This window comes from Littorina saxatilis, unplaced genomic scaffold, assembly GCF_037325665.1.
Source record: "Littorina saxatilis isolate snail1 unplaced genomic scaffold, US_GU_Lsax_2.0 scaffold_306, whole genome shotgun sequence".
Classification (NCBI taxonomy): domain Eukaryota; kingdom Metazoa; phylum Mollusca; class Gastropoda; order Littorinimorpha; family Littorinidae; genus Littorina; species Littorina saxatilis.
The window spans coordinates 57324-75000 of NW_027127772.1; the positions used below are offsets into that span (position 1 = coordinate 57324).

At 40.9% G+C, this 17677-nt stretch overlaps 1 protein-coding gene across 2 annotated transcripts in view; it reads right to left on the reverse strand.

Annotated features, from left to right (window-relative positions):
* Positions 1-3358: 3358 nt before the first annotated feature.
* LOC138956146 (scavenger receptor class F member 1-like) overlaps positions 3359-17677 on the reverse strand; it is a 16671-nt gene continuing 2352 nt past the window's right edge. Inside the window, exons 2-11 of one of the 2 annotated variants that reach the window (XM_070327589.1) lie at positions 16137-16319; positions 15692-15820; positions 15026-15061; positions 13077-13208; positions 12469-12600; positions 12090-12233; positions 8712-8849; positions 5089-5188; positions 4794-4846; positions 3359-4523 (exon numbers count right to left, since the gene is read on the reverse strand). In XM_070327589.1, coding sequence (XP_070183690.1) covers positions 4249-4523; positions 4794-4846; positions 5089-5188; positions 8712-8849; positions 12090-12233; positions 12469-12600; positions 13077-13208; positions 15026-15061; positions 15692-15820; positions 16137-16319 — 1322 coding nt within the window. In that variant the 3' untranslated portion in view covers positions 3359-4248. The remainder of the gene's footprint in view (positions 4524-4793; positions 4847-5088; positions 5189-8711; positions 8850-12089; positions 12234-12468; positions 12601-13076; positions 13209-15025; positions 15062-15691; positions 15821-16136; positions 16320-17677) is intronic. The other variant, XM_070327590.1, reaches the window with a different exon arrangement.

Here is a 17677-nt window from a genome sequence, read left to right on the forward strand (position 1 = left end):
TTTGAAGTGTAGGTGCATTATGCTCTTTTCTTACGGGCAGACCACTGTTTTGCACACCTTTGTTTCACATTCCTTAATAATTTACTCCCTTCACAACATGTGTTCAGAATGCAAAGAAGATTAATGATGCCCTTCAAATTGTTTACACATATCGTGGGGTAAGAGTTTAGGCCTACAACTTTAAGGGCATAGAAATCTCCACCCATGACTGACTGTGTTAAAGATAAGTTGCATGCACTTGCATTGAACAGCGAACTTCCTTTTTAACAGAATGCGTTATAAAGAAACTGTTTATCCTGGATCTGCACACACGATCTTGTCACAGATCTGTCACGGTGTTTGCACGGAATAATAGCATCCTTCAATTGGGACATCCACCACAATCATACACTCTGAACAGAAGTGTTCCAATGCAAATATCGTTTATAATGGGTGCTAGATTTGAATGTTGTGTTTTGGGTTTCAATTCGTGGATTAAAATAATAGTTATACGTTTCCGAATATTGTGTACCGCTTTTTTTGTATTATTTGCATGTAAATAATGTGTATATATCTCCCTTTTTACATTTAGTCAAGATATGACTCAATGTTTTAACGTTGACTGGGAATCGAGATGAGAGTGTGGCATATGTGTGTATGTGTGTGTGTGTGTGTGTGTGTGTGTGTGTGTGTGTGTGTGTATGTGTGTGTGTGTTTGTGTGTGTCTTGTTTATTGTGATAATTGTGTGTGTAGGTCAGTTCCGATAAAACTTCTGGAACGATCTTCATCAAACTTCACATGAGAGTTCCTGGGTATGATATCCCCACACACATTTTTCTTTTTCCCGATAAATGTCTTCGATGACGTCATATCCGGCATTTAGTGAAATTTGAGGCGGCACTGTCACGCCCTCATTTGTGAACCAAATTGGTTGAAATTTTGGTCAAGTAAAACCCGGACTTTGGTTTTGTATTTCAGCGTGGAGGCTTGAAAATAATTAATGAGTTTGCTCATTAAAGTTGTCATTACAATTAAATTGTCGCAAACAGATTCAAAATTAATTGCATCGTATTCTTCATCAAATTCTGAATCTAAAAATGTATACATATGTTATGTTTACTCTTAAAATGGGATCATAATTAACGAAAGTAGGTTAATTAGTGCTACGATTAAAATGTAAGAAATCGATCCAAAAATGGTTTCATCTTATTCTTTATCATTTCCTGATTCCAAAAACATAGAGATATAATATGTTTTATTCAAATAAAGTTCAGAAAGTTAAACATAATACAGAAAAGCGCGATTTCCTGCTTACCGCAGTACGCTATTGCGCTATTCTGCCTCGTCAATTTCATTTCGTGTTGCACGGGAAAACTGCCGCGGGGATTGAGTTTCATTCTGTGGTTTCGACACCAACAGCTTGACTACATGTAGTAATGTCGCCTTACGCGACTTGTTGATGAAAAATGGCTTGCCGAGTCCCATAAGGTTGATGGTAATGTGAGCTTCAAAGAATAACTTCCTGGCTTTCAAATTCAGAAAGTGCTTGAATGGAGAGAGAGAGAGAGAGAGAGAGAGAGAGAGAGAGAGAGAGAGAGAGAGAGAGAGAGAGAGAGAGAGAGAGAGAGAGAGAGAAAGAGAGAGACAGACAGACACACAGAGACAAAGAAGGGGGGGGGGGAGATACAAAGACAAAGACAGAGACAATGAAACGGATGGGAGGGGAACAGAGTATTTGAGCATTTCAAAAACTAAATTTCGCAAGCAAGGGACGCAAAGATGGCAGATAACAACGATGATGAATATATCCATTCTTTCTTTCTTTATTTGGTGTTCAACGTCGTTTTCAACCACGAAGGTTATATCGCGACGGGGAAAGGGGGGAGATGGGATAGAGCCACTTGTTAATTGTTTCCTGTTCACAAAAGCACTAATCAAAAAATTGCTCCAGGGGCTTGCAACGCAGTACAATATACTACCTTACTGGGAGAATGCAAGTTTCCAGCACAAAGGACCCAACATCCCCTACACACTGCTTGACTAAACTCTTTTCAAACATTGACTATATCCTATACAAGAAACACTTAACAAGGGTAAAAGGAGAAACAGAATCCGTTAGTCGCCTCTTACGACATGCTGGGGAGCATCGGGTAAATTCTTCCCCCCTAACCCGCGGGGGGTTAATATATATACATTGTACATACATTGCTCACTGCGTTTAGAAATCAACAAACACATCACATATCACATATCACATATCACATAAGCCTATTAAGACTGAACAGAATCCACAAAACCTAACGACCACCTCCTGTAGGAAACAAAACTACGCTGTGATCACACAACTCATGACAGAAACGCTACTACTACGATAATACACACTACACATATAGCAGTACACGTATGTAATGCTAGAAACAGAACAAGCCAAGACGTATGTACCATTTAATCTCAACGTAGGGCCTACTATACAAATAGTATAGGTCCAATCATCCTATGGCTCGGATCTTTGTATTAAAGAAGGTGTACACGCTGCGCATTTCCTTGCAACAATTATATGAATCCAGCCACTAACGCGATTCTTTTCGTCTTTGTAACATTCATCAATTAGAAATACATGTGTTTCTGTCATTCAAACTAGAGATAGAGAGCTAGCTATGTCAATGCATCTGTTACACAGAGTAAGTCAAACACAAATCAAGGGGAAAAAACTCTCGTTGTTAAAGCTCCTTTGGTAAGCTCACGGACATGCGTTCAGCACATTTCAAGTCGACCCAAGACAATCGCGTTTGTTCAAGTCCTGATGGCAAGAGAGACGACTGCTCTTGAACACCCTACGATGGTGGGGAAATATCACAGCTAATCCGGAAGTGTATAACCAATAGTTACTTGCGGTCCATGTGTGTGCTATCATGACGATTCTCGACTTTATCTGCGTAAGGATTTTACGCACGCATATTGTTAGGTTGACCATACGCATTATTCAATTTCAAGTAACACATTTAAAAATATCGACTTCAAGACTTGTTAGATGAGTTCAATGTTTTGTAATCTGCAACAATTACAGTTAACGATGTATCTAAGAGATATAAGACGGGATGAAAGATAAACATCACAGACTGCGTATATTAGCATACAGTCTTCTAGAAAGAGATATTCAGGAACATGTTTAGCAACCAATTGTTTGAAAACACAGAGGTATGTTCAAGTCATCTCGACAAGTCAAGCAGACACATGAAATGAGAAAATATATGTATTTCTTATTTACATAAGCTTATGTCACGAAGATACTATTTACAAAACGAGAGACGACAAAAAAAGCTCTTCTGTTACTGTACTAATGTTATTAACGGAGAGAAAGAATTATGATTTATATTAAAACAGGTTGTTTATAGATATCAATTGTTCATCAAAATATGTCCCCTTTCTCTAGAAAACCACCACCACCACAACAACAACAACAACAACAACAACAGCAACAACAACAACAAATACGTACGAATCATCTGTCTTTGCAAATGGGAAATACGTACCCACTTACTTCGAATCTTAAAATCATGTTATGTTACATATGACTCGATGTTACAAAATTCAACAAACAAATTGGAAAATGCCTTTGCAAAAACGTGTTATGGATGTTTTATAAGAATGGAGCTGTACAAATGTCACTTCACGTAGCAAGTGAATAGAATATGCATGGCCACACATCGAGGACACTTTGTGTAAGATGTTTGTTTGTTTGTTTGTTTGTTTGTTTGCTTAACGCCCAGCCGACCACGAAGGGCCATATCAGGGCGGTGCTGCTTTGACATATAACGTGCGCCACACACAAGACAGAAGTCGCAGCACAGGCTTCATGTCTCACCCAGTCACATTATTCTGACACCGGACCAACCAGTCCTAGCACTAACCCCATAATGCCAGACGCCAGGCGGAGCAGGCACTAGATTGCCAATTTTAAAGTCTTAGGTATGACCCGGCCGGGGTTCGAACCCACGACCTCCCGATCACGGGGCGGACGCCTTACCACTAGGCCAACCGTGCCGGTTTTGTAAGATGTCAAAATCATGAAAATACTATCAGTGTCTATTATGTAAGTTGTCTAACTTAACTGCTTACCCCAACACGTTTTGTTAAAGTTATTTACTTATTATTAGTTAACTTATTTTATTCATTATGTATTTACTTATATTTTCATTTATTTATGTAATAATTCACTTGGTTTCAAAACATGACCTCTGACCATGCCGGTTTTATTTCGCTTATCTTCACAAACATGCAGTGTTTGCATAAGCAGTGTTTCCTGATGACTTGTTGACATCAGCCGCGTGTGACGTTAATTGCGCGTATGGCTGCCTGTCTGTGTCATCGTTGGAGTAGGGGTTAAGCACGTCATAGTTATTCTGCACTTCACGCATCTCATGAGTGTTGGCTGTGTCGGAGATCTCGTAGTATGTCGTGTCTTCCTGTGGGGATAGTGATGATGGGGGTCGGTGGTCTGAACTATCCATGGTCTTGTTGGCACTGCGAGTGCGTCCAGGTTCTGTAAACGTCAGCTAATATATATACATGGCCTCACGCTTGTAGTTAAACTACACCAATGATGTAAACATAAAATCAGATAATTGAACTGATTTATTCTGCTTCTTCTTAATCGATTTTTCTTGGACCATTACACATTACAAGTGGTATTTACACCTCTTTTCTTTCGCAGATAAAACTTGTTGACAAATTCCTACGTGCTAGGCATAAAGGTACATTTGTTGCATTTGTCTTAACAAACATAATTATTAGAGTCAAGGACATATCTTACCCTGCAAGGCGGCGCGTTTCTCCGTGGGTCCTCCTCTAGAACGACGATACCAGCTGAAATAAAGTATGCACTTCTATTGAATTAGGTATAAGAGCATCTCATAATTATTGTTATGCTTATTGTTAATGTGTTGTTCTCTAATTCTGAAAACGGATACAAAATGGGATTAAGTGCCTGTGGCTTGTGTGTGTGTGTGTGTGAGTGTATGTGTGTGTGTGTGTGTGTGTGTGTGTGTGTGTGTGTGTGTGTGTGTGTGTGTGTGTGTGTGTGTGTGTGTGTGTGTGTGTGCTCTCACCAAACAGCAGCGACAACACCAACGACAATGATGACAGCAGCGCCAATGACAGAACCAACCACAGAGGCAACCAGGCTGTCTTTGCTGGCGTCTTCTTTCACTATATGAATTACACACAAATGTAAAACACTGTTTTGACTGACTTTCGTACTCTTTAACGATTGCTTTTTGTTTGTAATATTCATGAATTTGTAACAATCTTAAACCTGCCATTTGCCTTGGTCTAGGGAGTGCTGATATGCAATGTTAGGGGCCCGGTAGCTCAGTTGGTAGAGCACTGGACTTGTGATCGGAAGGTCGCAGGTTCGAATTCGGGCCGGGACGGACACGGGTCAACTTTATGTGCAGACCCAGAGACGGAAGCCATGTCCCACCCCCGTGTCATCACAATGGCACGTAAAAGACCTTGGTCATTCTGCCATAAGTGCAGGTGGCTGAATACACCTAAACACGCAGACACCTGGGTAGCGCGACTCCGTTGCTGCTAGCTTTCCACTGGGAGGAAGCGACCCGAATTTCCCAGCGATGGGACAATAAAGTAATGAAAATGAAAATGAAATATGTGTTGTTGTTTTCTTTACTTTGTCTGTTATAGTTCTTGTTCTATGTACACAGCTTTTTTTTTAATTAAGCTGTGCGACGTTTAACAATGGTGGACAGTTTAACATGTCCCTTTAATCTCTTTGAATATTCAGGATCGATTTAGTTGGTTTCTCAGTTCACATAGCGGTCTACGTGTTTAAACTATTTATAGTAACCTTCAGATCTCGCACGGTGATTTATCAAAGGTGCATAGCTTACAGCACTTGGCACTTCAAATGTTAATACAAATCAGTATTTCCTTTAGAACAAAAGATAACATATTGGGGGTTGGTGGCGAGCGTCCCGAACCTGTTTGTGTGTGTGTGTGTGTGTGTGTGTGTGTGTGTGTGTGTGTGTGTGTGTGTGTATGTGTGTGTGTGTGTGTGGGTGTGTGTGTGTGTGTGTGTGTGTGTGTGTGTGTGTGTGTGTGTGTGTGAGTGGTGTGGAGCATTCTTCGTCATTTGTTATACTAACATTTGTTCATTACACATAATGATATCACCAACAAATCTTACAACAATATACTTTAAATCATTCTTTCTATATCTCAATTCCCTCTCAAAAATGCACAAAGTGTGCAGGGGGAACCAAACGTATAAATACAAATACACATGTTCTACAATCGTAATCAAATAATTAACATAACTAGTTATCACCATGGACATGTCTGATTTTTCAAACACACCAAACAAAACTTTCTAACCAGTAATTTTCATATTCATATTCTATTTACAATTCACTTTATCTTCCGCGTTTTTACAAATCAACAAAATGTTAGGGCACAAGTAAAACAAAAAAAGTTCAATGTATCCATTTTGTGTTCACAATAAATACAATAATACCTTTGTTGGAGGTAAATATCATGCACACTTTTACATTGTTATACTCACAATCTTGTTTCCGTGGTTACTTTATTAACTATTAACCACTGCTCTTTTTCCCAGCTTGAAATCAAATTTAGTTTCCCAAAATGTAACTGTAAAAGGCTCTACATCGTTTTTCTTTATATTTAATTAACGAAACTGACAAAACCTGCTCAAATTATTCAAACAATTAAATCCACAAACATATCCATTTGCAGTGCGTAGTGCCGCTGCTTTAACTGCTGTACAAATGGCACTATATTCAAAATAGCATGTAGCCTTGCATCCAACCTTCTGTTGCACAACATTCATGGACAAACCCTCATTAACAAATATATCCTTAACCCGACAAATGCTGGCTGCAATCCAATTGCTAAAAAAAAAAAAAACAGCGTTTGGTCGCTATACACTATATCACTGCTGTTCCTTTCTCGATCGCTCTCTCTTTCTCGCTTTATTTCTCCCTTTCAATCTCTCGCTCTTTCTCGCTCTCTCTCTATTCTCTCTCTCTCTATTATCTCTCTCTCTCTCTCTCTCTCTCTCTCTCTCTCTCTCTCTCTCTCTCTCTCTCTCTCTCTCTCTCTCTCTCTCTCTCTCTCTCTCTCTCTCTCTCTCTCTCTCTCTCTCTCTCTCTCTCTCTCTGGGTCGGCTTCCGGTGGTCGCTGTGGCAAGACACGAACACATTTGCTGTGACAAAAGTTCAACATTTTCAGCCACTAAGATGTCAGTTTTAGGATTACCTAAAACTGTGGAGTCTATTCTGACCACCATTATCGCGGACCACGCTCTTATCTCCTGGAAGGTGACAGGCGAAGGCGACAAACCTGTCGTCGTGCTTCGCTTCAACTCCGCAGATCAACAAGATGGCGAGCCGACATTACCAGTGGGCGCGTGGAGACGCAAACCCCCGTCACAGATACGCCGCGACAAGAAAAGGGCAGAAGACAGGCGTGCTACTTCACGGACTGACGAAACAAGAACAGAAAACATTGTGACACAGTGCTCCACAGAAACAAACAAAAGACAGGAACAAGAAAATAAGGCAAGTGATAACATTGTTGACAGTAGGCATACTTCGCCATGCGGTCTATTTTTAGCCACCCCTGAGTTCATGCCTCCGTCACAACATGACAGTACACATTCCTGTGTTGACACACCACGCTCTGCACGTGAGACAGACCCACCGCCTGCCACTTACAATAGGCGCAGTGGAGAGGAACATGTAAACAATAGAGACGACACCATGTGTTTGGGCGCAAGTGGTTGGCAGACCAAAGACTGTTCGCATGATAGTGCGGTAAATCAGACAGACGACAACAGTCTGGAACACATGGAAAAGATAACGTCTGAAAGAGGTATTGACATCAGACACATCAAGCTGCTGGCTAGTGAACTGAGAGACCGCCGTAAACAAAGACTTCTCCGCGATAGAAGAAGAAATGAATCTTTTGATACTGTTGTATTTGAACAACATATTGGCACCCAGAGTTTGTACTGCAAAAGTGATGATGTTGTGCTCATGTATGATTTCAACACAGATCGTAAACGCTGGTTCTTCGATCAGTCAGACAGCATGACCAAGATTCAGAAACATGCCATGTCGTGTCTTCGGACATTGCCCCCGATCAGCAAAGATCAGTACGCTGAGTTGTACAAAGAAGAACTGGAAGAAGATCTGAGAATAGTGTCTCGCGTAGTCCGCTTTTACTTAGGATGAACAGTTTCAAACACCGTGATGTTTTCATTCTTGGAATGTCTAATGCTGAAAAGGGCCGTCACACAATATCTGTCACCACAGGGAAGAAAACAAAAGACTGAAGGACTGATCAAATCATGATGTTATGATGAATGGTATTGGTGTGAAGTGTGAGTCAAGGTATCCCTGACTCTGATAAATGCAGTGGACTCTCTATCGGACTTCCAGTAGCGAGAACTTTGCGCGATCGTGCATGCTTCGGTATATATAGAAAGCTCTTGTTTTTTTTGTGTCACCAGTCTTGTTATGGGCCGGAGGCCTAACAAATAAATTTTCCGACTCCGACTCCGACTCTCTCTCTCTCTCTCTCTCTCTCTCTCTCTCTCTCTCTCTCTCTCTCTCTCTCTCTCTCTCTCTCTCTCTCTCTCTCTCTCTCTCTCTCTCTCTCTCTCTCTCTCTCTCTCTCTCTCTCTCTCTCTCACCTTGCAAGCAGAACGGTTCAGTGAATCCTGACACACACCCCTCCGGACAGCGACCGTCCTGATGATGACACGTGGTGTTGACCCGACAGTATCCACACCGTGTGTTGCACCCATCTCCGTACAGTCCCGCCTGGCAGTCTGACACAGGGAACAGAGGGAATGGCTGTAGATGTGGCGATGTGCACAGTTTAATGAAACCAAATATAACAACTGACACCAATGTACAATTATTATAGGGTCTAGGATTGTTTTCATAGAGCCATTCTGACGGCATCATATTTCTGAATCCTACAACAATCTTAATGTTTCAGGTGAATCAGAAGTCAGGCAGTAAAAAAAACCCCACCAATCCGGTTGTTTAAGACAGCTAGCCTGTGGTACGCCTGTGACTGTCGCACGGTTGTCCCCCTTTACACCATCATGTGACAACTACATTGGGTGTGTACGTTGAAGATCCCACGATTGACAAAAGGGTCTTTTCTGGCAAAATTGTATAGGCATAGGTAAAAAAAAATGTCCACCACAATACCCGTGTGACTTGGAATAATAGGCCGTGAAAAGTAGGATATATGGGACTTTTTCAAAAAATGCACAGATTTCAGACGGACAAAACGAAAATATCCAACATCAAAAATTTCAAAATTGTATCAGGCAAAGTTATTAAACATCCTTTCGTCTATCTTGTGCCAACATTTGCGAGCTTAATAACAACTGCAAATGTATCTAAAAATAACAAAATATCCACTACATTTATAAAAATGGCTGCATGTGCAGTTACCATGAACAAGTTTTATTTTTCCTACATAATTGTTTTCCAAAAGGCAAGTTTTCATATAGCAAATGCTATGCAAACCCAGTGCTAAAGAATGGATACCAAAATGTATGATTATTAATGCAATTATTTAATCCAAATTAAAACAAAATTGTAATAGTGCAAAATTGTCATTATCAAATGCATGTAAATGAAGTAATGTCCAAACTGATCTGTTTGCTGCCAAAATATACATATGATCATTTGAAAGTTGTTGAAACCTTTCAACTTATACCACAATTGACTGAATTTGATAAATTATTTTAAATATAGCTTTACTTTTATGCTTGGTAACAACAGGGACATTCGGTAACTGCACGGACCCTTTGTTTTCGCATCAACCCCATTCGAGCAAAAAACACAGACATACGTTTAAAACTATCATTTTATATGTCTTAACTATATTTGTTGCTGTTTTCAAAGCACTGTATATTGTTTTGTGGTCTTGACTTAACAGATTGTTTTTTTTAATTGCATTTTCTTCAATCATAGGAAACTGCATGGACATCTGGTAACAGCACAGACATTTTCTAGTAAAAGACACTGTGTTACTAGAAAACAAAGGGTTATTTTTGTTATGGAAATGAATTTTATATATCAGTAAAATGTTTTCGATAATTAGCCTGGTATGTAAAACGATTTTTTTATATTGTTGTGCTTGTGTGAAACAGAACCAATAGCATACCATATATTATGCATAATTTCTTCCACATGAAGATAAACATACGAGTCAACAGTTAACGCTCAATCGACAAGATTTTATTGAACCAAATTGGAGTTGAGGAGAATGGTGGTGGCAGGGAGGGGAGGGGAAGGCTGTGGCAGGATAATGGGGAAACAGAACAAAAAAGTATAGGCTCTTTCTTTGGCCCATTTTGTCTAGCGTATTTAATTAACTGAGTCAGTTGTAAAAAAAACATGAAATGGAACAACTGATTCTTTAACATTAAATCAAGTGTCTTTTCACTTAGAACATAAAATAATTCACCACTCTATTTAGAAACCTTCATTGGAACATAAAATGAGTCATCACTGTCTTTGAAAATCTTCATTGCCACTGTCTTTGTAAAACCTTTATTGAAAAATATGATTCACCACTGTCTTTTCACTTGGAACATCACCACCATATTAATATGGCACCGTATCCTTACAACAACAAGGGTGTATTTTTTGTCACTTGAAAAAAAAGTAAAATAAATAAATAACATATTTTGACAAATTCTCTGCAGTTACTAAAATAGATCTGTACAGTTACCTGACTCGTCAGTGCAGTTACCAGGAAACTTGTAGCAGTTCCTGAGTAAAGTAAATTACTTTATTTTGAATAAGACTCTATATAATACCTATATTTATGCTGGTTGGTTTTCCATCCCTTTTGTATAATTGGCTGTCCATAATACAGAATATAGAATAAAAATGGTATGCAATCTACAAGCATTTCAGTGCAGTTACCATGATGTCTCAGTGCAGTTACTAAATAGGTCCATGCAGTTACTTCTCTGGCAGGTAACTGCACAGAAAGTAACTGCACAGACGAATTCGTTATTTTCAAATAATAATCACTCCCTGTCATCAAAAAAACATGGCGTCCTTGACGCCATGTGAAAGTAAATCTATGGGCGATTAAAATGCAAATTATTCAAAATGTTTTTGTTAATTAGTGTAATGGAAAACCCCAGTAACTGCACATAACTGTTAAGCTAAACATCCTTCACCTTGACCTGATGAAAATCATATTTCATTGCCTAAAAGTGATCCAATGTACCCACCTGATTGCACACAGCTTTCCGCGTCTTGGAACTCTTTTGTAAAGAAAACCACATTTGAAAAGCAGGGAGCATTCCGTTTTTATTGCGTATTTTGGTTCCTGGTAACTGCAAGGACCAAAACCTCTTGGACATGCAATTTTTACTTTTCAAAAATTGGGAGAACAAAACTACTGATTGTATCGATATTTTGTTTTTGTTATCTTGAGATAATGACGGGATAAACATAAACCAACAAACAAAATGACAAAAAAAAATTGTCTGTGTGTTTTACAGAGGTGTGAAATTTTGCTAATGTAGAAGGGACATGCATTTTGACCCCCCCTTACACATGATAACTTACTATAATTAACAGAAAAATACAATAAAACGGGAAAATGAGTATACTTTAAGGTCCGGAGGACATTGAACTTAAGCACTTCCAATTTTCAGATAAGTAGGATGAACATTTTTGAATTTATAAAATTTTAAAGTCAAAAGACAGGTTTTTTATGCATTTTTTGAAAAAAGTCCCATATGCGCCGAAATGGCTGCGATCTGCTGGTCGATGTGAATGCGTGATGTATTGTGTAAAAAAATTCCATCTCACACGGCATACATAGATCCCTGCGCCTTGAGTCCGAGTCTGGATATACGCGCGCGATATAAGACTTCATAAATCAAATCAAACAAGAAGCACTGAGAGAAGTGTGCACAGTGAGACTGAGAGTTGTGGTCAGTGCCAAAATGCGTTGTGATGATTTATTTCCACAACACTCGTTTAGTACATTGCTTTGAATCGTAAAAAGGTTGATGAAATACCTTGATCGCAAATGTCTCCTGTTTTCCCAGGTGGACACTGCTGACAGTGCCCGGTGGTCTTGTCACACGGTGTGTTGTTGTCACATGTCCCGGGACACTGGATGCAGGAAGAGGCAGTCTGCTTGTAGTACCCGTCTTCACACTCTGTGAAATATGACGGACTGGTTAAAAGGTAACTGTTTCTCTCACCTTGACACTTTAACATAATGTATTTGAACGTGGCAGTTGTGGAAAACACGTGGTGATTTCTGTTTCTGAATGATTAATTGCCTGAAGTACGAAGTACCAGTGCTGATGAGAGAAAGGACGGTATGCACCGAATTTTACGCTGCTCCGCACACATCAAGCAACGAGGTGCACAATTTGACGCTTCATTTACCTGTACACCCAGGCAGCGCCAGGTGGCTGTTAGTGGTACATGCTGTACAGACACCAGAGCGCTGGTCACAGCGTGCACAGCCTATGAAGCAAAACCTCTCGCACTGATTGCCGAAGCGTCCGTCGGGGCAGGCTGAAATAAAACAAAAAATCAACAGGCGCATTGTATCAGGTTTACATTGGGGTACCGCGGTGGGTATTTAAACGTATGATTCTCAATTAAAAAAATTAAAAACACCTCCATTGTACGACTTATCTTTCTGGACATGTGGCAGAGTAAGCGTCCCAGACATCAAGGCAGTTGCCAAAGTGTTGCCAAGTAAAACACTCGCTGCTTGCTGGCTTAGACCTGCTATTTGTTAAAAGAGAGAGAGAGAGAGAGACAGAGACAGAGAGACAGACAGACAGACAGACAGACAGACATACAGACAGACAGACAGAGATAGAGACAGACAGACAGGCAGGCAAGCAGGATAAGAAAAAAACAGAGACAGTGCCAGAAAAGGACAGATACAGGCAACAGACAGAGTGAGAGATACGGAAGAAGATGAGACAGGAAGAGAGGAAGACTATGAGAGGAGGGAGGGACGGATAAAGATATGTTCTTACAAGTACAGTCAGGCGTCATAAATTGCCCAGTGCAAGCTGTACACGTCCCGTCCTGGCTACACTGTGTACACCGGGAACTCAGGGATGAGCATGGTGACGTGCACTGGTCTCCGTGATAGCCTGGCTGGCAAACTTAAAACATGAACATACTATTAGTTATTTCTAATACCCAGACTGTTAGCAAGTGGTAACAGACATTTCAAGGAAATGTACATCAATATGAGCCGGCAGATTTGTCCGTTGTCATGTGCTAGCGGTTTTATTACCAGCTATATCATATGAATCATAGTTATTTCGATGCAACAATGTGTATACAATAAAAGGGAAACCCATAATGGAAACGGGATTGAATCCAGGCTGACCCGCCCTATTTCGCGTGACCTTATGCAGCCAATCACTCACCTGACCCCAGGATAATATATAAACAGCTCGCACACAGCAATCTCACAGGTTGAACATGCCTATCGCTCGCTTTATCTTGTCCAACACAAAGGGACAGATTCACAATCAACATCTGACAGTAAGAAAATGACTTAAACCGAGTTAGGTAATTTCAGCTGATTCCTCAAAACTTTAACCATGCAACGTTCCAGCGAACTGAGCACAGCAAGGCATTCTGAGAAGATGGGTATCGCCTTGCCATTCTATTCAGACATTTGTTTGTTTGTTTGTTTGTTTGTTTGTTTGCTTAACGCCCAGCCGACCACGAAGGGCCATATCAGGGCGGTGCTGCTTTGACATATAACGTGCGCCACACACAAGACAGAAGTCGCAGCACAGGCTTCATGTCTCACCCAGTCACATTATTCTGACACCGGACCAACCAGTCCTAGTACTAACCCCATAATGCCAGACGCCAGGCGGAGCAGCCACTAGATTGCCAATTTTAAAGTCTTAGGTATGACCCGGCCGGGGTTCGAACCAACGACCTCCCGATCACGGGGCGGACGCCTTACCACTAGGCCAACCGTGCCGGTCTATTCAGACATACCCACAGACAAAGTTGGCTTTTTGCTATTGTATGGGTTGGAGGGGGGGGGGGTGTATTTAAAGGGAGGTTCAACTGTAGTCACGCTATGTAACATTCTAGTCTTTCCGTGTATGACTGAGGATAACAAGAATGTGGGCAGTGTTATACAGTGCCTGTGTATGGCTGCAGAGGGTTAATATTGAGTTACACATTTGAGAAAAAGGTAAGAGAATGAAAGTTGTGAAGTCAAATTCTAAAACAATGCTAAAGTTTACAGAGCTAAAGCATGCACTGTGTTAGTGTCCCACAACAATGTAGTCATGCAGACCTGTCTATAACGACCAACCAAGGGACTGACCAAAACTGGTCGTTATAGAGAGGTTGTCGTTATGCAAAAGGTGAATTTTATTGAACAACAGTTTGTAGGGGGAGGGGGAGGGGTCGTTGAAGAGGCATTGAGAAGATTATTTAATCATGCGGTTCTTGTTTTCTTTGATGCACTGCAGTGAGCGACCTTTTTTTGCTAGCAAAGTTATGGACAGCAGACCGTAAGTCTTGTGAAATGGTGAAATCTGAATCTGCAGTTTCCAATGTTTCCCCCTGCTGATTCACACAGACAACTTCGATCAGCAGTACCTGCAGCGCGGCCACTGTCCGATATTGTGCAAAGAAGTGTCATGTGTTAGCATAAGTAATCCTGATATTATGTTTAAATCAACTGTGTTCTATGTCTCATATTGTCTTTGGCCGCGAAAACAATGAGTGGGTCTCCTAGAATCAGTACTGATTTGTCAAATAGTCACATGGTACACTTTTAAGACAAACAAGCCTGTCAACACGATTATACCCGAGCACACAATTGTACAAGTCGCAGGTCCCTTCTGTAAGTAGAGACTTTCGTTATCATCATGACATCATCAAGAAAACGGAAAAGGCATTGTGGGATATCAGGCGGTAAATGCATGCATTGGGTGCTTACCTGTGCAGAAGTCACCTGCAACATTTCCATTGCAGCCTGCAAACAGATGCAATGTTTATAATTGAAGCACAAATGACATCGTCGACAGAAGTTAAGTAATTAACATAAACAAAGACAACTTTATGTTTAATGCATGCTATAGAATACGGTCAAACACTTTGGCAAGCCAAATACAGATCAACAACTATTGTTGACATTCAAAACGGGATCTTTCTAGAAGTCTACTAAATGGCAAGATTATTTGTTTGCTGTGTGATTTTATATTGGACAAAGTAAGAAACATTGCTAGTTAAAGTACAGCAATCTATATCAAAAGCGTGTTCAACATTGTCTTTCGTTTGTTTCTTTCAGAGAAAAAAATAATCCGCTGTTCTATTGTAAGAGTTTAATCAGAAAATGTACGAGTAGATGTAAATCATATAATTATTAATGCCAATGCATGTGTTGTTGTTTTCTTTGAACAAAAATATAGTTATTACTATAGTGATTTATGATACGTGCGCAACGTTTTTAGTGATTTTCTCGCTAATATACACAAACCATAGTATTATAACTAAAATAATTGGAGTAATAAAGCCATAACTCTATCCTTATGTCTTGATTGCCTGTCTCTGTGTATCTAAAAAAAACAATGACAAATTCAAATAAGTAAGTTACTGTACTTACCATCGTAGCAAACTCCTGTATCCTGATAACAGAAGTTTCTACCAGATCCCCCGCCACAGTTTTTGCCACATTCAAGTTGGCAATCTCTTCCATAACGACCTGCTTTACATTGGCTGACTTCACCTGGCACTGCACACACACACACACACACACACACACACACACACACACACACACACACACACACACACACACGCACACACACACACACACACACACACACATACACACACACATACACACACACACACACACACACACACACACACACACACACACGCACACACACACACATGTAGACACACACGAGCTCATGTCTGTATTTCCACTATTAAAAAAAAAGGCCACATACAATAAAGTTTCAAAATAAAATAAAAACAATTCCTTTCAGTTTCATGATGGTGTTTATTCAAACATAAGTGCAAACGATGTAAAATCAACTCACCAAATATTTGCAGTTCACACAGGTTCAGTGTTTCGGTTTTTTTCATCAAGGTGAGACGCACCAGCTGTCCGTACATGACTGCAGTACACGTCACTGAGTGGCTCCTGGTGCCCGGGTCTGACGTCACGTTGACACAGGTCTGGTTGTCCACTGTGATGGTGAACGGGTACAGGCGGTCGCTGTCTGTTTGATAAAACAAACCAACAGTATATATGTTGCAGCTAGGTGTTCTGGTTGTTGTTGGTGTGTTGACAAAGAGAGACATATTAATAATTGTATATCATTCTACCCTTGTATTACGGTTTACCACTCATGCGTTGCAAAAAAATGCCGTTAAAACTTGCCTTTATTGTGCAAACACGTTTCACAGAATCGCTGTACATGTTATAACACCGCCATGCTGCACGACATTCGCGCCATCGCTGCGATGTCTCTATTTACAACATGCACGACATTCGCGCCATCGCTGCCATGTCTCTATTTACAACATGCACGACATTCGCGCCATCGCTGCCATGTCTCTATTTACAACATGCACGACATTCGCGCCATCGCTGCGATGTCTCTATTTACAACATGCACGACATTCGCGCCATCGCTGCGATGTCTCTATTTACAACATGCACGACATTCGCGCCATCGCTGCCATGTCTCTATTTACAACATGCACGACATTCGCGCCATCGCTGCGATGTCTCTATTTACAACATGCACGACATTCGCGCCATCGCTGCCATGTCTCTATTTACAACATGCACGACATTCGCGCCATCGCTGCCATGTCTCTATTTACAACATGCACGACATTCGCGCCATCGCTGCCATGTCTCTATTTACAACATGCACGACATTCGCGCCATCGCTGCCATGTCTCTATTTACAACATGCACGACATTCGCGCCATCGCTGCCATGTCTCTATTTACAACATGCACGACATTCGCGCCATCGCTGCCATGTCTCTATTTACAACATGCACGACATTCGCGCCATCGCTGCCATGTCTCTATTTACAACATGCACGACATTCGCGCCATCGCTGCCATGTCTCTATTTACAACATGCACGACATTCGCGCCATCGCTGCCATGTCTCTATTTACAACATGCACGACATTCGCGCCATCGCTGCCATGTCTCTATTTACAACATGCACGACATTCGCGCCATCGCTGCCATGTCTCTATTTACAACATGCACGACATTCGCGCCATCGCTGCCATGTCTCTATTTACAACATGCACGACATTCGCGCCATCGCTGCCATGTCTCTATTTACAACATGCACGACATTCGCGCCATCGCTGCCATGTCTCTATTTACAACATGCACGACATTCGCGCCATCGCTGCGATGTCTCTATTTACAACATGCACGACATTCGCGCCATCGCTGCCATGTCTCTATTTACAACATGCACGACATTCGCGCCATCGCTGCCATGTCTCTATTTACAACATGCACGACATTCGCGCCATCGCTGCCATGTCTCTATTTACAACATGCACGACATTCGCGCCATCGCTGCCATGTCTCTATTTAC